Genomic DNA, 19,499 nt, shown 5'->3' on the forward strand with positions numbered 1-19,499 from the left:
CTTCAATACTATAAGTCTCTCAAATTTGGAATAAATGAAGATATTCCAAAATGCCTTGAGGAATTTTGCTGAAGCCTCCTGAACAGCATCATACAGTGGGCAGACTAGGGTACTGCTATTTTTTTAATCTTCCAATAGTATAAAAGTGGCTAGCGCTTTGTTCCTGTTTCAAACTTCACTTATAGTTAAGGCTAAGATTTTGACATGGTTATTTTTAGTAAAAGTCTCGGACAGGTCACAGGCAATAAACAAAAATTTACAGAAGCCAAGACCTGTCTGACTTTTGCTGCTGCAGCTCCATGGTTTCCCCTGCCACCGTGGTGGCTGGGAACTGTGGGGTTCCCCCCCGCCCGCAGTGGCTGGGAACTGCAGTGTGACCATATTTCCCAAAGAGAAAACGGGAAACTCCCAGCTGCTTGCCCAAGGTGTCCCCCTCCCCCACATGAGGCTGTTGCCCATCACTGGAACCTTGAGGAGGGCCCCTCAGGAGTCCCTCACTTAGGGTTACCATATTTCAACAATCAAAAAAGAGGACATGGGGTGCTGCCCTAGCCCTGCCCCCTCCCACCCCCCTCAGAATTCCCCTACCCCCTACCTGTCCCCTGAATGCCCTCTCCTGAGACGCCCCCCCCCCACTGCCCCCAGGACCCCACCCCCTATCTAAGTCTCCCTGCTCCCTGTCCCCTGACTGCCCCAACCGCTCTCTACACCCCCTTCTCCTGGCAGCCCCCCAGGACCCCCCACCAATCTAACCCCCCCGTTCCCTGTCCCTTGCCTGCCCCCCCCAGGCCAAGGGAGAGCTGCGAGCTCCACCAGCAGCCAAACACTGTGGCGCTGCTCTGCAGGGGAGGAGGGAGCAGGGGAGGGGGAGGCACTCTGGCTGCTAGAGGCCCCAGTGGCTGCGAGTGGCTTTCAATCAGGCCCAGCCGTCCAATCAGCCGCGCCGCACTCTGCATGAGGGGAAGGGGGAAATCCCGGACATTTCTACTTTATTAGAAATCCCCCCCGGACGGCCATTTAAAGCCGAAAAAGCCGGACATGTCCAGGGAAACCCGGACGGATGGTAACCCTACCCTCACCTTTCCTGGAATCTTGTAGGGGGCACCCTGTTGCTGCTGTCGCCTTTTTCTGGAACCCTGCCAGGGCCCCACTGGCTGCCAGCTTAAGAGTCCTGCAGCCCCTGGGGCTGAAGCAGAGAATGTCACAGGGGTCTCTGGAAGTCAGATTCCATGACCATCCTGACAAATGTGGCCTTATAGTACTTTGCAACAGAATCTCAAAGCACCTTTGAGAAACGTGAACTGAGCCCCAAACCCTATGGAAGGCCCCTTGGGCAACTCAGCCATTGACAACATAACAGATAAAGTTAGTTTTACTAAAGCATGTTTAAGCAATACAAGCTGACTTACTGGTAGCCATTTTCCAATATCTCCTGTGTGGAGCCAGCCATCTTTGTCTAGAGCTTCTGCTGTTTTTTCTGGATCCTTCAAGTAGCCTTGAAATACATTTGGTCCTTTCACACATACCTGAAATGAGTTTGTTAATCAAGATTGATAGGCAAGAAAGTTAGTAATAAGTGATTTGTGGAGGAAAAGAAACTTAGTTCTCAGAAGAAGTTCTTGTTTCCCCATTTGTCTCTAGAAGCACCAAAATGGAGCAAGTTTCTAAATTATAGCCACAAAATCTCAGCCCAGCAGAGTTCTCTTTATTATGCAGGATTGTAATAGAAGAGTTAATAGCAAATAACTCTTTATACTCAATTGCTGACATGTACAACTTAACAATTACCCTGCTCCAGTGTCATTGAGGCAGAATGACTTAGTATCCCCTGGTAGAGGTCCATTGTGTTTATGCAGTTAGTCAAACTCCTCCACTCAGAAGTAGACCAGGAGAACTACTTTTGTCAAGCACCTACTAAAGCTCACTAACTTCAAATAAGGCTATTTGATTTTAGCTCACCAGATGGCTAGAAAGGTTGCACAAGAACCCCTTACAAATCTCTTTAGAAACCTCTTATAGACCCTCAAATGTCACTCACCTCACCCTCTCCTTGGACAGCAAAGTAATTCATTTCTTCTACATCAACAAGTTTTAAGAGACTGCAAGGCATTGGTGCTCCAACATGACCTTTAATAGAACAGACATTGGCCTTAAATAGCGCATTTATGTTCAGGTTGCTTACCAGGCCTTTCAAGCTTACAGTTTTAGGACTAAGTCTAAAAACAAATCAGAAACCGGCATTCCATCCATTGGCTGACACTCTACAGTACAGCACTATTTTACTAACAGGAGTCCGTAAATCTCTTAGGTCTGACAGACAATGCAATGCTGGGCAAGTCAAGGCCATCTTTCCTTTCCACACAGCCCCACGCTGGCTAACACAATACTTGTGTACTAGCTTGGAGGAATCAAATTTAAGGGCAGGGGCTGAGGTGGGGATGAAGGTATTACAAGAAAAGTGCATACTTCATCACTGGTTATCCACAGAAGCATCATTACCACAAGGCAGTATTTTGGGATTTTGTTTTTCAACAAATGGTTTAGCATGATTTCACAGTGAAAACCAATTGAGACTTCTGACTAGAGACCAGATTAAGATACTGCAGAATTATGTCCTGTTGGGACATGAACTTTTACATCATATTAACATATCCAGAGAGTTTTCCCTCAGGATGTGTAGAATGTTCCATTCAGAAGCAGGACACTTGACATATAAGTTGCTACAATTTCAGATTTAAGGCTATTTGGTTTAGCTTACCAGATAGCTAGATGTTGTAATTACATCAGAGAACAGGAGAAATGCTTATCTGCTTTGAGAGAAACAGGTACTGTACCAGTGTTTCAAATCGTGTTTGTAGACAGCTGATCCAAGTTCTCTGGACATCTAGTTCCTATAATGTTAATATACAGAAACTAAAGGATATTATGACCCATGTTTCAACTTCCGTTAAAGCCATACAGAGGGGTAGTGTTATGGTTCAGCCTTGTAACATTATGTTCACATCTAGTTATAGGTGGTGGCTTGCTTCAAGTGAAGTCTTCAAACAACCCTTTACTACTGCACTTGAGAAAACTCAAGTAGTCCATTACAGTACTTCAGGGACAGCTTTAAGGACAGTATAAGTGATGTCCACAACAGCATCTAGAATAGATAACTAAATTAGTTCACTCAAGAGAAGAAGATGATTAGAGAAACCATACCAGCTGTCCAGTCACCAGGTATTGTCAGAGAGCATCCAGCTGTGCATTCAGTTTGTCCATAGCCTTCATAGAACTATTCAATTGAAACAAAAATAACTTGTTTAGGGAACCTTGATACCTGTCACTTTATAGTTTCAGTTTTAAAGTAGAATGGAGACATTTAATTTGTTCTTTAGCTCATGCAATTCAACTTTGAGTTGTGTAACTTTTAATCTAAGGAAGCTGCCAAGTTAAAATATTACCTGAAACCATCTACTACAATAGTGTTTTAAAACTCTAGTTTGAAGTGTCACAAGTGGGGGAAGTACCTATACATGTCACTCAACTAGAGCACAGCATACCATACTTCACTTCGCACTTGTGTGGAGCTCTTTGGAAGATATAGATGCATTACAGCATTGCTAAATTAAGTTTTATACCACCAAGAGGCAACTCTTGTATGCAACTATTTAAGTAACAACTTTAAAGATAGAAGAAAAGCACTGTTGACCAATGTCACAAAGCTTACAGAAGATGGTTAAGTCCCAGCCAAAACCATTTTCAAAAATGGACTAACCATGGAGGAAATGGAGGCTACTTACCTGTAACTGGAGGTTCTTTGAGATGTGTGGTCCCTATCTGTATTCCACCTGAGGGATGGGTATGCCTGAGACTGGAAATTTGTAACAAATAATGTCCACTGATTCATGCATGTGCCACTGCTCTCCTTGTGCTTTGAACAGAGAGCATAAGGGGCAGTGCGGAACCAACATCTCTCCAGTTCCTTCTCGTACTGAAAAAAAATATCAGGGGAAGGAGGGTGGGCAGTGGAATATAGATAGGGACCACACATCTTAAAGAACCTCCAGTTATAGGTAAGTAGCTTCCATTTCTTCAAGTGCTGGTTCCTGTGTTTATTCCACAAGTGGGTGGTTGGTAAGCAGTATTCAAACAGGAGAAGGGTGCAAGGATTCAGTTGGTATGGATGTCTAACACTGTTGATATCAGAGCTGCATCTGCCAAAGAAGGCTGAACTAAGATGTAATTCTTTGTAAATGTGCGGATGGTGCTCCAAGTAGCTACCTTACAAATGTCTGGTATTGTAATCTCAAAGATGCAGTTGAGGTTACTTGTGCTCTTGAAAAGTGGGCCCTCACCCCATCTTGGGGAGGAATACCTGCCAACTGAAGACACTGAATAATGTATCCAGAGAGTCACTTAGAGTGTCTCTGAACTGAATGCAACCGTGCTGCTATAGCAACAAGTAGTCTGTGTTCTCCCAATTAGTTTTGTTCTTTGCAAATAAGAGTCAAAGGCCAGTCTCATGTTGAGGGAGTGCAGCTTTTTTTTTGTGCTGGAAGCAAGGGGTTTGTGGAAAGAATACTGTTAAGTGAATATGCCTGTTCATGTGAAAATTGGTTAGGTTAGGATGAGTTTCAGGTTGGAGATGAAGAGGGACTTTAACTCTATGAAATATGGTGTATACCGGGTCAGCCACGAGTGCTCCCAATCTGCTTACCCATCTGGCTAAGGTGATAGCAAGTAAGACAGCAACCTTCATGGAAAGGTGAGATATGGAACATGTAGCCCTCAGTTCAAAGGGTGGTCTGGTAAGAGCTCATAGTACCAGGTTTAGATCCCACTGTGTGTGCACTTCATCACTCATGGGAAGGTGCTAATTAGGTCTTTCAGAAATCAAAGTTGTGGTAGAGTGAGTAGAGAGAGCAGCCCTCTGCTGGAGGATGGAAGGTGCTTATTTCTGCTGGTGGACCTTCAACAAGCTAATAGAAAGCCCCAACATTGAGGGGCAGGAGGAAAGGACAACATTCATAAAGGTCAACAAACCAAAACTGCCTGGGCCAATTGTGATGAGGATCCCCCTGGTGCTGTTGTGGCAAGATTTCCCAGAGAACCTGGGTAGCAAAGGGATGGGGAGGAAAGGCATACTGAGATAGTCCATCCAGGATAACAAAAAGGCATCTCCCTTGGAGAGTCTGCCTCCTGCTGCTCTGGAGCAGTAGAAATTGCATCTCTTTGTTTGGAGGCAAACAGATCCCAAGATGGTGTACCCAGGGCCGGCTCCAGGCACCAGCGAACGAAGCAGGTGCTTGGGGTGGCCAAATGGGAAGGGGCGGCATGTCCAGGTCCCTCTCTGACCGAAGGACCTGCCACAGAATTGCCGCCAAAGAATGAGGTGGCGCGGCTGAGCTGCTGCCAAAGTGCCGCTGATCGTGGCTCCCCCACCTTGGGGCGGCAAAAAAGCCTGAGCCGGCCCTGGGTGTACTCTCACTGGGTGAAGATTTTGGTCATGACATTTATAAAAGTTTTCCATTTGTGGTCTGCAGAGGAGTGCCTGCTGAGATTGTCCCCTAGAGTATTCTGCATACCTGGTAGGTATGTTGCTGAGTGTGATGTGGTTCTTGATGCACCAGTTCCATAAATTCCTTCCTCTATGTATACAGAAATCTCACTGCCCTGTTTTTATAAGACATCAACATCAGACATGATTATCTGGATGTGATGTTACCACATAAGGGGGATGAATGCATCGCAGGCTTCTGTCACCTCTAGCAGACAGATATGCGTTCTGGCCTCCCATGAAATGCATGTGCCTTGTGCACTGTGACTGTCCATATGGATTCCTCATGTGTGGGTGGGAGAGACGGGACTCCTGCCTGCACCTATTCCCCATTTTGTCTGTTATATGGCAGATAGTCTTGTAAAAGGTCAGACTACTACCATGAAATAAATGTTATCCTTGTCCAGTGAATAAAGCAGACCAAAGCCAGGCCCGCAGACAACAGAGGCGGAGGCTGGCAAGTGGCGTTACATATACAACTATGGCCAAGCAGGGAAAGACAGACCCTGATTGTGGTGCGAAGTCTGAGGGTGACTGATTTATCAGGCTGCAGGCAGCCTGAAGTCTGTCTATGGGGAGGTAAGCTTTTCCCGAGGATGAGTCTAGGGTCACTCCTATAAAATCTATATCCCTTGTGGAAGTCAAAGTGGACTTGCTTTTGTTTACATAAACTTCCAATGATACCAGAAGATAGAGGAAGAATGGACCTCTTGGCTTGATCTGCCTGTTAGGAGCCAGTCATTCAGATATGGGAAGATGGAGTAGATGTTGCATCTCATCTGGATCGCTACCACAGAGCAGACTTTCATGACCACCATGGGTTCTGTTGCTAGCCCAAATGAGAGTATTCTGAACTTGCAGTGCTCTTGTTCTACCATGAATCTGAGAAATGTTCTGGGGGAGTGGTGAACATCCACATGCAAGCCTTTTTCATGTCAAGGGCTGCAAACCAATGTGTTCTCCTCCAGGGAGGGAATTACCAAAATTTTGATTTGCAACTAAAGGTATTTCATTGACATGGAGACCAATTCTCAACCGATCCTCAGTTTTTCTTAGGATCTATAGGAAGTACAAGCCCTTCCATTGGTATCAGGGTGGCACTTCCTCTATGCTCCTCCCCTCCCCCCCCATCTCTGGGCCATTCACATTCCTACAAAGGATGTCCCCCATGTCAATGGTCCCCAAGAAGGGAGTAGTAAGAGACTGGGAGGAGAGAGAACTCAATTGTGTAGCCCAACTGGATGGATTTCTAGTACCCACTTGTCTGTTACTTCACAATGTGGAGGCAATAAGGCAGCTAACAAAGGTTTGGGGACAATGTGACATGTGTCAATATGGTACACAGTCCTCAGGCATCCCATCAAAAGAAACCTTTGGATGACAGGTGAGGCTGGGCAGTGGCTGTAGAGGTGGAGGAAGCTGCGTACCTGAATCTTTAAAACCTTGGTTGTCTGTGTGGCAATTTATAAGGGCTTTTGTGATAAAATGCCTGGGGGGATAGGATGGGGCAGGAAGGAGGGAAGATGTCTGGGTCTTTAGGTTTGCTTGTGGTGTTGTCTTCAAGGCTGGGGCCCAGAGAGTGGTGGGTTGTCCTGGATGCAGAGAGTGGGAAGGGGAGGGAAAGAGGACTGGTCAGTCTAATTGAAGAGATCATGATTACCAGAGGGGCCTTGCACTTTGATTATTCTGAATCTCCTTGGGGAATCCCAAAGAGTTAAGCCACAATTCATGCTTCATAACTACAGCTGTGGTGATGGCTCTAGATGCAAAGTCAGCTGTGTCTACTGCTGCTTGAAGGTCTCAATCACCAACCAATGAGAGCTTGGAACTGAACCCTGTCTTCCTGGGGAAGTTTGTCTCTGAATTCCAGAAAAATCATACTTTGCTAACAGTATTTGCTAGTTAGCAACTCCAATTGGAGACTAGCTGATGAATACCCTCCTCCCCAAGAGGTCAAGGCATTTAGTGCCTTTGTCAGATGCAGCAGACTTGGTGCTGTATCATGGACCTCTCTGTAGCTGCCTGCACCACTTACGAACTGAAGACTGAGTGGGTAAATAAGAACTCCACCCCTTTAGCTGGCATGGAAAACACTTTTCAGGCCTTTCCAAGATAGGGGTACAGGAAGCAGGGATATGGCACAGAGACCCATGGATTCCAAAATGGCCTCTGACTGGGAGAGACTCTACTGGGGCCAGAGGGTTGTGGAATGTCCAGTAGACCATGTTGTGTGTCCTAGACCTCTTCAAGAGGTATCTGGAGTTTGACTACCACCCTTTAACAGTTTTTGACACTGGGTGTAGTCATCAGGCAGGGGAGGGAATGATGGAGTAACTGCCTCATCAGGTGAGGAGGATGACATCCATCAGGACTGGTGGATCCAGTTTGACTTCTTCCTCTGTGAACTCTGACAGAGCCGATTGATATTGGCTGGGAGAGGAGGATCGGTGAGATTCTTGCACAGATCCAGGTCATCTCTTACATGAATCCCAAGGAGCCCAGTAAGGCCAATACGAAGGATCAACCAGCCACCTCCACCCCCAAGGCATAGGGTACCTAGGGCGTCCCCTGGGTAGTCATAACAAGGAGAAGGAGGATGCCCCAAGGCCTCCTATGGGTTCTGCCTGGGCTTGATTCCCCCTAGGGGAAGGCTTGGCTAGAGAATTGGGATTTGTCCAGTGAAGAGGTAGCTCCTGTTCCACAATTGGAAGCATGCTCTGATTTGCAGACACAGAAGGCTAAGAGCCTCTTCTCCTCAAAGTGATTTCTGGTGTTTAAGTGTCAAAGGAGGACCAGGCCAGATAAAGAGGGGGACTGAGGATAGGAGAGTGAAAATATCTTCTGGTAAGGTAAAGTTTTCAGTCCTTACTGGACCAATGGACACTACTTGCCTCAAATCTTTGGTCTTAGGTGTAATGGGGCTCAATGTGTACCAGGTGTGAAATAAGCATATGGACCAGCACTTGAACAAATTGGATTTGGCAAAGTTTGGATCAAGAGGGAGTTTTTCCTGAAGAAAAACGCTTACTCCAACAGACGCTATTTCATAGGAATAAAATAGGTGTATGATTTCCCCCACCCCATAAAAATTCTAGATGGCATAGAGTAGTAGTGGTACAGCTTTACTAATTTTCAGAGGCCCTGGACAGTGCTGTCATGAGCACCTCTATTTTTGTGTGCATTAAATCTTCATTCTTAGAAGAAGTCAGAGCCACAGGAATCCTGCATCCTCCCTTGTGTCGTCTCCACATCTATCTGCTGCTGACAAGTTACAGTTCTGTAGCAGGAAGACGAAACACTGAACCCAACTGTTCACGTAGCCTGGTTAAGAACGTTTTTGCTGACAGCCAATTGCCAGCCAGCTATAGTTCCACATAAGCTGAGGGGACTATACTCCTGCCACATTAGCCAGTGTGGTTGTACACTACATGGCATTCCCTTCATAGATTCCAAGGCCAGAAGGGACCATTGTGGTCATCTAGTCTGACCTCCTGTATATCACAGACCATAGAACTTGCCCAACTCTCCTAGAGCATACCTTTTAGAAAAATATCCAGTCTTGATTTAAAAAGTGGTCAATGAGAATCCTCCACACCCCTTGGTAAACTGTTCCAATTGTTAATTACTCAAAAAAATATGCCTTATTTTCAGCCTGAATTTGTCTAGCTTCAACTTCTAGCCACTGCATTGTGTTATACCTTTTTCTGCTAGACTGAAGAGCCCATTATTAATTATTTCCAGTGCCAAATAGAGGTTTTTTTACCTCTATTCCTACTCACGATTCTCATCTCCAAGGACACGGGGGTTTGTGTGTTTTAAACTGCCAGCCTTCTAAATACTCCCAGAGTTAAATGGGGATATTTCAGCCTCACATTGACACTAGTTACCCAGATCCAACTGAAGTGTGAGATTTAGTTAGAGTATACACCAGTTACAAGGAAACCGAGCCAGAATTTTAGATCCAAGAACTGTGATTTAGAAGAGTGACTTGGAAACTGGTCACATTTGATATGGAGTGGGGAAAGAGAAAGAAAAACCCCATGGAATCTCATGCCACCATTGGCATGTCTTTTCATAGTACAAAGACACCTTAAGGGTGCTGCTAAGGATACTAAGACACCAGAAAGCAGTTGGATGATCAGAGAGCTCTAGTGATAAATGCAAGTTGTGAATTCTGAGATGTGTAGTTTATGTGTGTCTTTCTGCCTCAGCCTTCGTGTACAGTTCTAAAAAGAGTCATTAGGCTTTACTCAATGTAGTCACTACCCAGAGTGCTCCATTGCTAGAATGTACTGCATTAGAGCTAATTCACCAAAATAGCAAAATCCTTAATAGAGCTCTTGTTGCAAGCTCCTAATGGAGTATATTTCTAGCTAGTGTTTAGTACTGTATACAGTGTTCAGACATGTATGCATGCAATCTGGTCTCTGAAACCTGAACTCACCTGACAACCAAGAGCTGCTCTTAGGAAGGTTAGTACATTTGCAGACACAGGAGCTGCTCCAGTGATCATTAGTCTTACTTTTCCTCCCAGACTTGCCTAAAAAGAGACAGACAAGGTATTCTGGACACTAACAGCATTTTAATGAGAGATTCAGAAGTCGTCCTCCCACCCCAATAAGAGTCACAAGAGAAACCATAGTGCTGGGCACTCGTGTCTAGTTTTAAAAGGTATCCTGTTCTAGAAGAATGAGCTAACTTTTTCTTGACTTGCTTTATCCTCAAACTAAACTCAGTTATTTGCAGCCATTTTCTGCAATCACTACCCACAAAGACCACACTATGCTGTTACTGCATCTCTGGCACAGACAACTGAGTCTACAGAGCCTTAAGCCATGTCCCCTCTGTGGGATTTGGCTTTGCAGCAGTCCTACTGTAGGGAGGATGGGTGTGAAACTGCTGATTAACCATGCTAGACAGAGTTACAGTATGGAGAGGGGCAGTCAGTGGCACAGGTCATCATCATCTATGATTAAAATGAAGCACCAATACCAGAAGTACAAGCAAACAGCTTACTTTGAGTTTCACATGTACACATAGGCTCTTGACTGGCCAAGACATCCTTTACCCAGACTGAAGGGAGTCCCAGCTAATCACTCCCTCATTCATATTGAGTGATTATAGTCTGACGCCTACAGCTCAGTTATAAGAAAGTGCTTTGGATATAGTGATTTCAAGGTCACTAGATGCATCAAATCTCTTAGGATGTTAAGCACTCAGCTAGGATGCTGGTAGGAATGTTCACAGCTTCATGCACTTCAGAGAGCCTAAATAATCTATTATTAGAGAAAGGATAGTCAAGTGGGATTACTGAAGATTTGAAGCCTTGATAGCTATGTGCTGTACAAACATGTATTGTAGAGAAAAGAAAGATTACTCAGATATTCTATGCTATTTGTTTGCCTGTTTGAAGCAAGACAGATTTGTTTCAGGAGAATCTATTTCATAATGTTTCTTTGCATAAGAACTAGTAAAGGAGTAATCCTCCAAAGATTTATAACATGAGAATTTTTGTGTGAGCAGAGAGAGTTTCAAGCATACCTGTATTTTGTGGAAGATCAGTTTATCCCACAGACTGTTCTTTCTAATTATGCCACTTCTAAGTTCTGCTTCTTTCCTCTTGGAAGCAAAGTCCAGGATCCACCTTTTCAGTGAAGTATTGGCTTGTCCAAAGATCTAATATGAATGAAATTAAATCTTGTATTAGAAAGTTCATAGGACAGTGTTCCTTCATTCTTATGGCAAAGCACAAAGTCTTTTTTTTTTTATTATAAATTATTTTATCCCAGATGTGAGGCCTAAGATATAGAGAGGCTAAGAGCTTGTCTGCATAACTATTTAATTCATAGTAAGATCAGGTGTAAATCTACCATGCACTAGCCTGATTTGCACGAAGTATTCACATGGACTCTGCTGACATGCACTAGCAGTTCGTTAGTGTTGACCTACCCTGCTTTGAAACAAGGTTAGATCAGAGTACACTGAGTAACTTCTGGTGCACGTCAGCAGCATCCACATGAATATTTAGCACACATCAGGCTAGCATGGAAGAGATTTATGCCTCTGCTTGCCATGACCTAAGTGTTTATGGACCTAAGCGATTTGCTCAAGGCCACACAGGAGATACAGCTCTACTAGAGACTAAAACCCAGGTCTGACTCAGTCTGGTCTCCACCAGAACATGCTGCCTTTTTAGGGATATCTAACACAGCCAACCATTAACCTAAAACTCTAAGGATTGAAACTATAGTTAATGGTATTGTATATGCAGGCATATGTTTTAGAAGTTAATGACCCATCCAAGGTTTTGGTGGCTAGCGAATCCTACCCCACTATTGGCACAGCTTTCTGAAAGTGGTTTTCAGTTTAATTTGATCAAGTTTTAGATTAATGCTACTAGACTTACTTTGTCAAACATCCGGTTCAGTAGTCTTGGTACTACAGGAAATACAGTTGGCTGCAGTGTTTTTAAGTCATCCATAAGTAGTCTGATGTCCCCCTGGAAGAATCCTATCCGAGCTCCATGGCAGAGAATCACACACTGTTAAGATAGTAAAACTGCTTTTAGTACATGAGCTATAGTTAAAGAGATACATTTAGAGCAGGTTAAACTGATGATCCAGTATTTTCTCTAGTCTTGGCAGCTTCCACCCCACCCATGCTAAGTCCATCTTAAGTCTTCCCAATTGTTATAGGGGGGCTGAAGTGGTAGTAGTGGGAAGGAGCCTCTGGAAGAGTGTTTCATTTCAGGGTAGGACAGGAAAGATGAAGCACCAAGGGAGACAAAGCAGCTCATTGGGGAATTTTCATCATTGGAGATTTTTAAGAGCAGGTTAGACAAACCTGTCAGGGATAATCTAGATCAGGGGTAGGCAACCTATGGCATGCGTGCCAAAGGCGGCACACGAGCTGATTTTCAGTGGCACTCACACTGCCCGGGTCCTGGCCACCGGTCTGGGGGGCTCTGCATTTTAATTTAATTTTAAATGAAGCTTCTTAAACATTTTAAAAACCTTATTTACTTTACATACAATAGTTTAGATTATTTTTTATATTTATATAAATAAAATAGACTTATAGAAAGAGAACTTCTAAAAACATTAAAATGTATGACTGGCACACGAAACCTTAAATTAGAGTGAATAAATGAAGATTCGGCACACCACACACCACTTCTGAAAGGTTGCCAACCCCTGATCTAGATAATACTTAGTCCTGCCACGAGTGCAGGGGACTGGACTAGATGACCTCTCAAGGTTCCTTCCAGTCCTATATTCTAAGCTGCAGAGGCAGGCCAGGGACCTTAAGACAGTGGGATAAGGCATGGGAGGAGCCTAGCAGCAGAAGTAAACTACAGTGTCTGGAGAGCACTGGCCAGGTAGGCAAGTGGTGGCAGGGATTGAAAAGCAGGCAGTGGCAAAGCTATATTTGTGACTACAGGAACTCTAGACCCATCTATTAAAATACTGAAACCAACTATGAAGCAGGATGTCTGTTCCCATTTACTTGGCTTCCCTACTGTAGGTCAAGAAATTCCCATGTCAGTCAGACTGAATGTGCTACCTTAAGTGCAGACAATATGGAGTCTCTGGTCTTCACCACTTATTTTATACTTCTGCATTTTGGTTTACCTGCCCCTGTTCCACAGGAGGATGGATTGAAGGGGGTGGATGGTAGAGGTGGGCCTGGGACAATTCTGGCAGAGGAGAAATGCCTACTCTTCCCCTTTCCCCTCCTTGAGAAAAGCAAGTTCACTCCCCCCCCCCCTTTTGGGCTAAAGACAGGGAAAGGAATAGGAAGACTACATTGAACCCTCTGTTTTCCCTCTTTAATCCCAATCCCTTGTTATAGTTTATCCCTATCTGTAGGTCTCCCCTCCACCCCCCGAAGTGATCTCCCTACTGATTCTTGCCGTTTTCTCCGTACCTTCTCTTGGGCTATTCTCTATGCTTTTCTTTCCTTGTCCTCAGATTTGTCTTTGTTCTCTTCCCCCACAATATAGGCTCAATGTCTGTCCCCCCACACCCATGTTCTGCTACTATATGGCACATTCTTCCCCTGCACATCAGTTCAGGCAGAGTCACCAACCACCTGCATATGGTGTCCGTGCACTCAGCCTGCCAAAGTTGATTGGTCTACAAAGTTGATTGGTCAAAGTTCTTTCAGGTGATGAAAGTCTGCAGTAGCTAGAGTCTACTGGGATTTACAAGACTAGCTTTTCAATATGGACTGAGCACTGACAGGTCCAAGAACAAGGCAATCCTGTTTATTAGAAATACCAGTTCACCTTGGGGGGGCCGGGGGGGGGGGGGGAAGAAGAGAGGTCTCTCCTCACCAGTAACTGAAAGCCCTCTTGGTTTTCCCTCATTAAGTCCTCTGTACCCTACCCCAAATGCAGAGTCCCACTGCCCCTCTGCTGCCAAATCCTTTCCACACTGGACCAGCTTCTCCAAGAAGGATATGCTGGTTCTCCTACTGGATAGCTAACAGCCAAGTTGCTGCATACTCAGCAGCAAGAGTCTGCTGCTAGCTGTCAGGGTCCTTCCAGTTAGAGTGATACCCTGTGATTTAAGGAAGGAGAGGACAGGGAGAAGCAGGCTGCCAGGGGAAGGAGGAAACTCTTGAGATTAAGACTGTAGCTCTCCTGATGGCTGCTGCACATTTTACCCAGCTTAAGTCTTAGAACAAACTGGCAAACGTATGTTCTCTATCTTTTCGCAAGCCATCTGCTTATGTTTCTTACTTCAGTGGCTTCTTTTAGAGGCCACCCAATCTTTTACTCATTCCCTACACCATCCTGAAGCGAGCAAATGTTACAACTATTACTACCACATACCACAATGATTATAGTATATTAGCATAGCTAATTTGTCTTGTCATTTGCTTACTATTCAACTTATTTCAGGTGGTATACCTGCAATGGATGGCATGATGACATTTTTTCCCCATAACTTTTCCCACTTGCTGCCCCCAGCCAAGTGAGCAAAGGATTTTAAAGACTGCTGGGCCAAGAGCAGCTGTTTTGCCTAGAATTATACCTTCTCATGATTTCATTAATCATTCAGAGTGGTGTGCTATAACAGGGCTACTATTAGTCAAGTGGTAGCTCAAGGAGCTGCCACATGTGTAATCAACATTTGACTCCAACACTGGCAGGAACAAATGAAAGTCTGCATTCCCCCTAGCACAAGATTCAGTTGTGATGAATGGCTGCATAGGCAGTTTATGTAGCTTATGACTGGAGGTGGTAACAGTGACCTCATTCTGGAAAAGCTTTCCAACTATTGAAATAGTGGAGTCAAATAAGTACACTGACAGCACCACAGTTAACCTTTCCTATATCTGAAATTGGGAGGTAGACTAGGTTTCAATCTAGAGATGTTGGATGCATGGTCCAAGTGGAAACCCAATTGCCTCCCACCACTGTGAAATTTGGGTTACAGATCTGAATTACAAAATTTCTAAGCTCCAAATTATGTTTCCTTAGACAAAAGGAAGAGCGCTAGAAACTCAAAGCCATTACTTTGAATGTAGTTAGAAGTAACTTAATGAGCAATCAATGTGTCTGTCAAGATTGCTTTAAAGCAGAGTACTCTAGGTTTCTTACAAATACCTGGACTACATAGCACTCAAGTGCAGGTTTTTATCCCGCGAAAGATCCGTTTACATCACAACTTCCTATCTGTCTGGTTAACTGCTTACGTCTTGCAAAATCATGAGTATTCTGAAGCCATTACAGATTGCTGAACTAGGAGAAAGCCAGTGTACTACAGAGACAACCAGTTCAGAGAGAGTTTGCTCTAGCAAGGTGGCTGCTACACTTTAAGTGATGAGAATATAAGTGTTGGTAGACTTGAGTTTCAAGAACCACTAGTCAATTTTACAGTGGTAATAGCCTCTTCATAGTGAATCAGTTCCACCCACCCTCAATTCCACCTTTGAGAACTCTTCTCCCCACTCCACTCACATCATAGCAGCAGCACTCCCAGCGTTTTGCACTCTAAACATTAAGACCTTTAGAGTTAATACTGCAACTAAATAACCAAGGGAAAGGCCTTAATGGTTGTGTTAGAGAAAGTCATGGCCAGTGTAAGTATTTTGAAACAAGTGCTCCATTATACAGTTCTTAATAAACTTATTCCTGAAACTACCTACTTTTCAGTAAAGCTAAAGCTCATAGTTAACGGGAAGTGAAATGCCCGATACTCACATTATCCAGACAATAATTTGTTTTCTTCGGACACTTACCTGGACTAGTCTTTCAAACATGTGTGCAAGAGGCAAAAAGGAAATGTGTGTGTCACTGGGGTTCAAGACACATGCACTCTGTAAAAAAAGTGAGATTTCGGAATAGCAATGTAGTACATGCAGATTCCTACCTCCACAATTCTTTCAAACATATGGGCCAGGGGCAAGAATGAGATCAGAACATCTTCTGTACCAGGAATGATTGCTTTCTGTGAGGGAAACGCCAAGCAGGATAGAGATCAACTTAAATCTTCACAGTAATTACAATTTGTAGCACAAAGGCTTATTGCAACACTTCTCAACTCTAGGGCACACCCCAGACTCCAAATTTATTTTATTCGTAAAAGGTATGCTTGGCTTTTACATACTTTGACCAAAGTCCAAAATAGCATAGGGATGAGACTTTTGACATAAGTGTTAGATTTGAGGGGGGTTTTCGGAAGTTAGTGTTGTGACGTGTACAGCAGTCATTTCTTATCCTACAAGGATAGAGGAAGTCACTTTTGGGACAATTAAGAGTAGTCAAGTGCTCAGAAGATGTACACGTTGAAAAGAACCAGATTAAAGCGGTGTGCCATGGGTAGGAAGAGACATTGTTTATCCCACTCGGAAGTTTTTGCCCAATCTACCGTAAGTACACTAACAGACTAATAGCTAGCTAAAGCACAGTAAGCAGTGGTTCTCAACCTTTCCAGACTACTGTACCCATCTTATGTACCCCAAGTTTCACCTCACTTAAACTACTTGCTTACAAAAATCATACATAAGTGTCACAGCACATTATTGAAAATGTTTTTCATTTTTACCATACAATTATAAAATAAATCAAAGTACAATATATTTCAATTTCAGTGCAATACTTGAGCCTGTTTTTCCACATGCAAGCCTTGTCTGAAGCATGTAACTTAGCTTCACAGGGCCCACTACAGCATGGGGCCCTGTGCAATTGCCATTCTTGCATCCCCTAATGCCAGTCCTGCACTTGTAGCCTCCTAAACCTGTCAGGCAACCCCACCCCACCCAGGGTCACAATCCCCAGGTTGAGAAACACTGATCTAGATGAGTTGAGTATCCCTGGTAGACCTCTGCATACCCCTGGGGTACACCGACCCCTGGATTGAGAACCATGGAGTAAACAGGCTTTAGTCAGTCTGCACCCTAAACCAAAGATCTGCACCCAACAGCAAGTATGAACAGTTATGCTTCTTGCAGGCTCATCCACTTGCTTCTCCAAGGGTATGGACCATAAAATAACTTTAGCCATCCTGTTTCTAACTCAATGGGCCAGAGGCAAAGTAGTCTCCAAATTGGACTTGGAAAATTAGAGAAAGCTATTTTATGATCTGCTCTAGAGAACCAGTGGAAAAAACATACTACATAATTTAATGGAATTAGTTTTACAGCCTGTTATATTGCAAGAGAGCAGCAGAGATGAAAGGAATATGGGAAACCACCTCATCTGACCCTTTTTCAGGATCTGTCTTTACTAAAAAGAGGGTAGGAGCCTAGGCTACATCTCAAATAGCTAAAAAGCATTACCCCCACCTCTACATTAGGAAAGAGTTTGAACTGGAATTAGCTCACATGTGTTTAGCTGGAGCTAAACTAAACTAGACTGTCATTTTTCTAAATGGAGACAAGTCTTCAGATGGGGAAGTTCAGGGTATTGTCAATTGTTCAACTTGCACTATTACCCCAGACTTAGTATAATTAGTTTCAAGATGCCTAGAAGGACTTTGCTTCACCTTGACACTAGTTTAAGTCACCGCAATAATTGCTACACAGATCAGTGTAGGTGTGGGGAACCCACCTGTCAGAGGGAACGACATGAGAAAAATTTATGCTACCAGATTTTTGGACTGAGTCTAAATCTTGCAGCTTTACCAATCTCTTGCCTTGGAAGTCACTAAATACCAAGCTGCCAAATCAACCACAGACCAATGGATTAAGCAATAGAGACTGATTTGATATTTTATTTTTAAGGTTTTGGGGGATGGGAGAGCAATTAGCAAACGTTTCAGGAATTCAGTGTGTGGAGTTGCCAATTTCAGGACAGCTGTCTTATACTGGTGACGTTTTGATAAGATGGGTTCAAGTAGTATCAGACAGACTTTAGGAGCCTAAAGAACTTAGTGAAATAGTGTGTGTTAGACATTTTCAATACCATTTCTTTCTGAAAAGGCTTTCCTTCTTATGGGCTAAGCCTTAAGAGTCAGCCTTTAAGTTTACCTCTGTAGCTTTCACAAAAGCTGAAGCATTGCTCACTATATTTTGATGAGTAATCATAGCTCCTTTGGGGTTTCCTAAAGAGGAAATAAACATTAAAATCCAACAGTGAAGGGTTTATACACATTAAAATATCAAGTGGAGATAATATTCACTTTATCACTTACCTCTAGGGAAGACTCGAAAGGGCTTTAATGGATAGATGCACAACACTTAAAACTAAGGCTAATTGTATGAACTAAGTAAAACTTAATGAAGGGATAGAAATTGCTAACAGTTTGCAAAGTTAGACAGCACCTGTTCTGTTCAAATGGTTTTGAGGAATAAAGACAAATAGAAGGCCTTTAATATCTTCCATGTTTGGTAGCTAAATATCTCCAGAAGGAAGGGATTTTGGAAAGAATTTGACAAAGATGTTTAACACTGAAGTCAACTTCTAAACTCAATCCTTTACAAATTATTTTAATACAAGTCTCATTGTTTTTGAGACAAAAAGGAGGGAGTGAGATTCTGTTGAAGGAGACAAGCTTTTGAGCTACACAGAGCTCTTCATCCTGTGTTAGCAGCAAGCCAATCCTGATACCTCTCTTCTTAAAGTGCATTTTAGGCTCCAGGAATTGTGTGTCAAGCACTTCAATTTTCCATTGGCTAACCCAGCAAGTTTTATAACAAGTTTGCCATCTACTACTTTCTGCCATAACAGGTGAAATGCTGAAGCAGCAGGAGAAGCATTGAGCATGGGGTAAGGAGCCTTCCGAATGATCTTTGTCCATAAAAGTAGAATATAGAAAGTCCAGCATAATTAAGTGTACCTGTAGTTCCACTGGTGAAACAGATGACTGCTAGATCTTCTGGATTTGGAGGCTTTTAAAAATAATAAAAAAATAAGCCAATTCAGTATAAAGAGATTTTGCAGGACAAAATCAAAGTACCAATTTTACTTTGAGCCACAGAAGATGACACACTGGTGCCTTAGTTTGATCTAAAGACTGAAATTATAACTAGTGCAGATCAGTTCTCTTTTTGGTAGTTTGATACTTACCACAGGTTTTTGTCTGTGAGCTCTCCCCACCTCCTAAAAAATTTAGGAGACAGACATGAGTAGGATAACCACATTTGCTTTAATATATTTCCTTTCATAACAACCTGTGTCATTTAGACACCAAGCTGGTTAAAATTTATTCCTTTATGATCAAAAGTAACAGAACTTTTAAGTGCCATATGCTTGTGCAGCATATATGCAAACAGTGACCTGACAATGCCCCTTCAAAAACATAGCAGTAAATTTAGTGTCTTATTTATGAAGTGATAAGTAACCCATGCTCTGTGGAATAAGATTAAGCATAGTTTCCAATTTACATGTGGCAGAGGAGATAGGCATGTCACCTAAATTCTCAGTGTGATAGCAACCAGTTCACACTCCTATTCTGATCTAGTGAACCATGGTATAGGTGTATTCACCATGGTCAACCTTTAATGTAACAGA

At 43.3% G+C, this 19,499-nt stretch overlaps 1 protein-coding gene across 2 annotated transcripts in view; it reads right to left on the reverse strand.

Annotated features, from left to right (window-relative positions):
• ACSL1 (acyl-CoA synthetase long chain family member 1) overlaps positions 1–19,499 on the reverse strand; it is a 61,427-nt gene that overhangs the window by 3,263 nt on the left and 38,665 nt on the right. Inside the window, exons 8-17 of one of the 2 annotated variants that reach the window (XM_024194282.2) lie at positions 19,056–19,088; positions 18,826–18,877; positions 18,017–18,090; positions 15,788–15,865; positions 11,946–12,080; positions 11,081–11,215; positions 9,984–10,079; positions 3,202–3,274; positions 2,039–2,127; positions 1,410–1,526 (exon numbers count right to left, since the gene is read on the reverse strand). In XM_024194282.2, coding sequence (XP_024050050.1) covers positions 1,410–1,526; positions 2,039–2,127; positions 3,202–3,274; positions 9,984–10,079; positions 11,081–11,215; positions 11,946–12,080; positions 15,788–15,865; positions 18,017–18,090; positions 18,826–18,877; positions 19,056–19,088 — 882 coding nt within the window. Of the gene's footprint in view, positions 1–1,409; positions 1,527–2,038; positions 2,128–3,201; positions 3,275–9,983; positions 10,080–11,080; positions 11,216–11,945; positions 12,081–15,787; positions 15,866–15,918; positions 15,997–18,016; positions 18,091–18,825; positions 18,878–19,055; positions 19,089–19,499 lie in introns of both variants that reach the window. The other variant, XM_024194276.2, reaches the window with a different exon arrangement.

Source organism: Terrapene carolina, unplaced genomic scaffold (genome assembly GCF_002925995.2).
Source record: "Terrapene carolina triunguis isolate 2854851 unplaced genomic scaffold, T_m_triunguis-2.0 Scaffold66, whole genome shotgun sequence".
NCBI lineage: Eukaryota > Metazoa > Chordata > Testudines > Emydidae > Terrapene > Terrapene triunguis.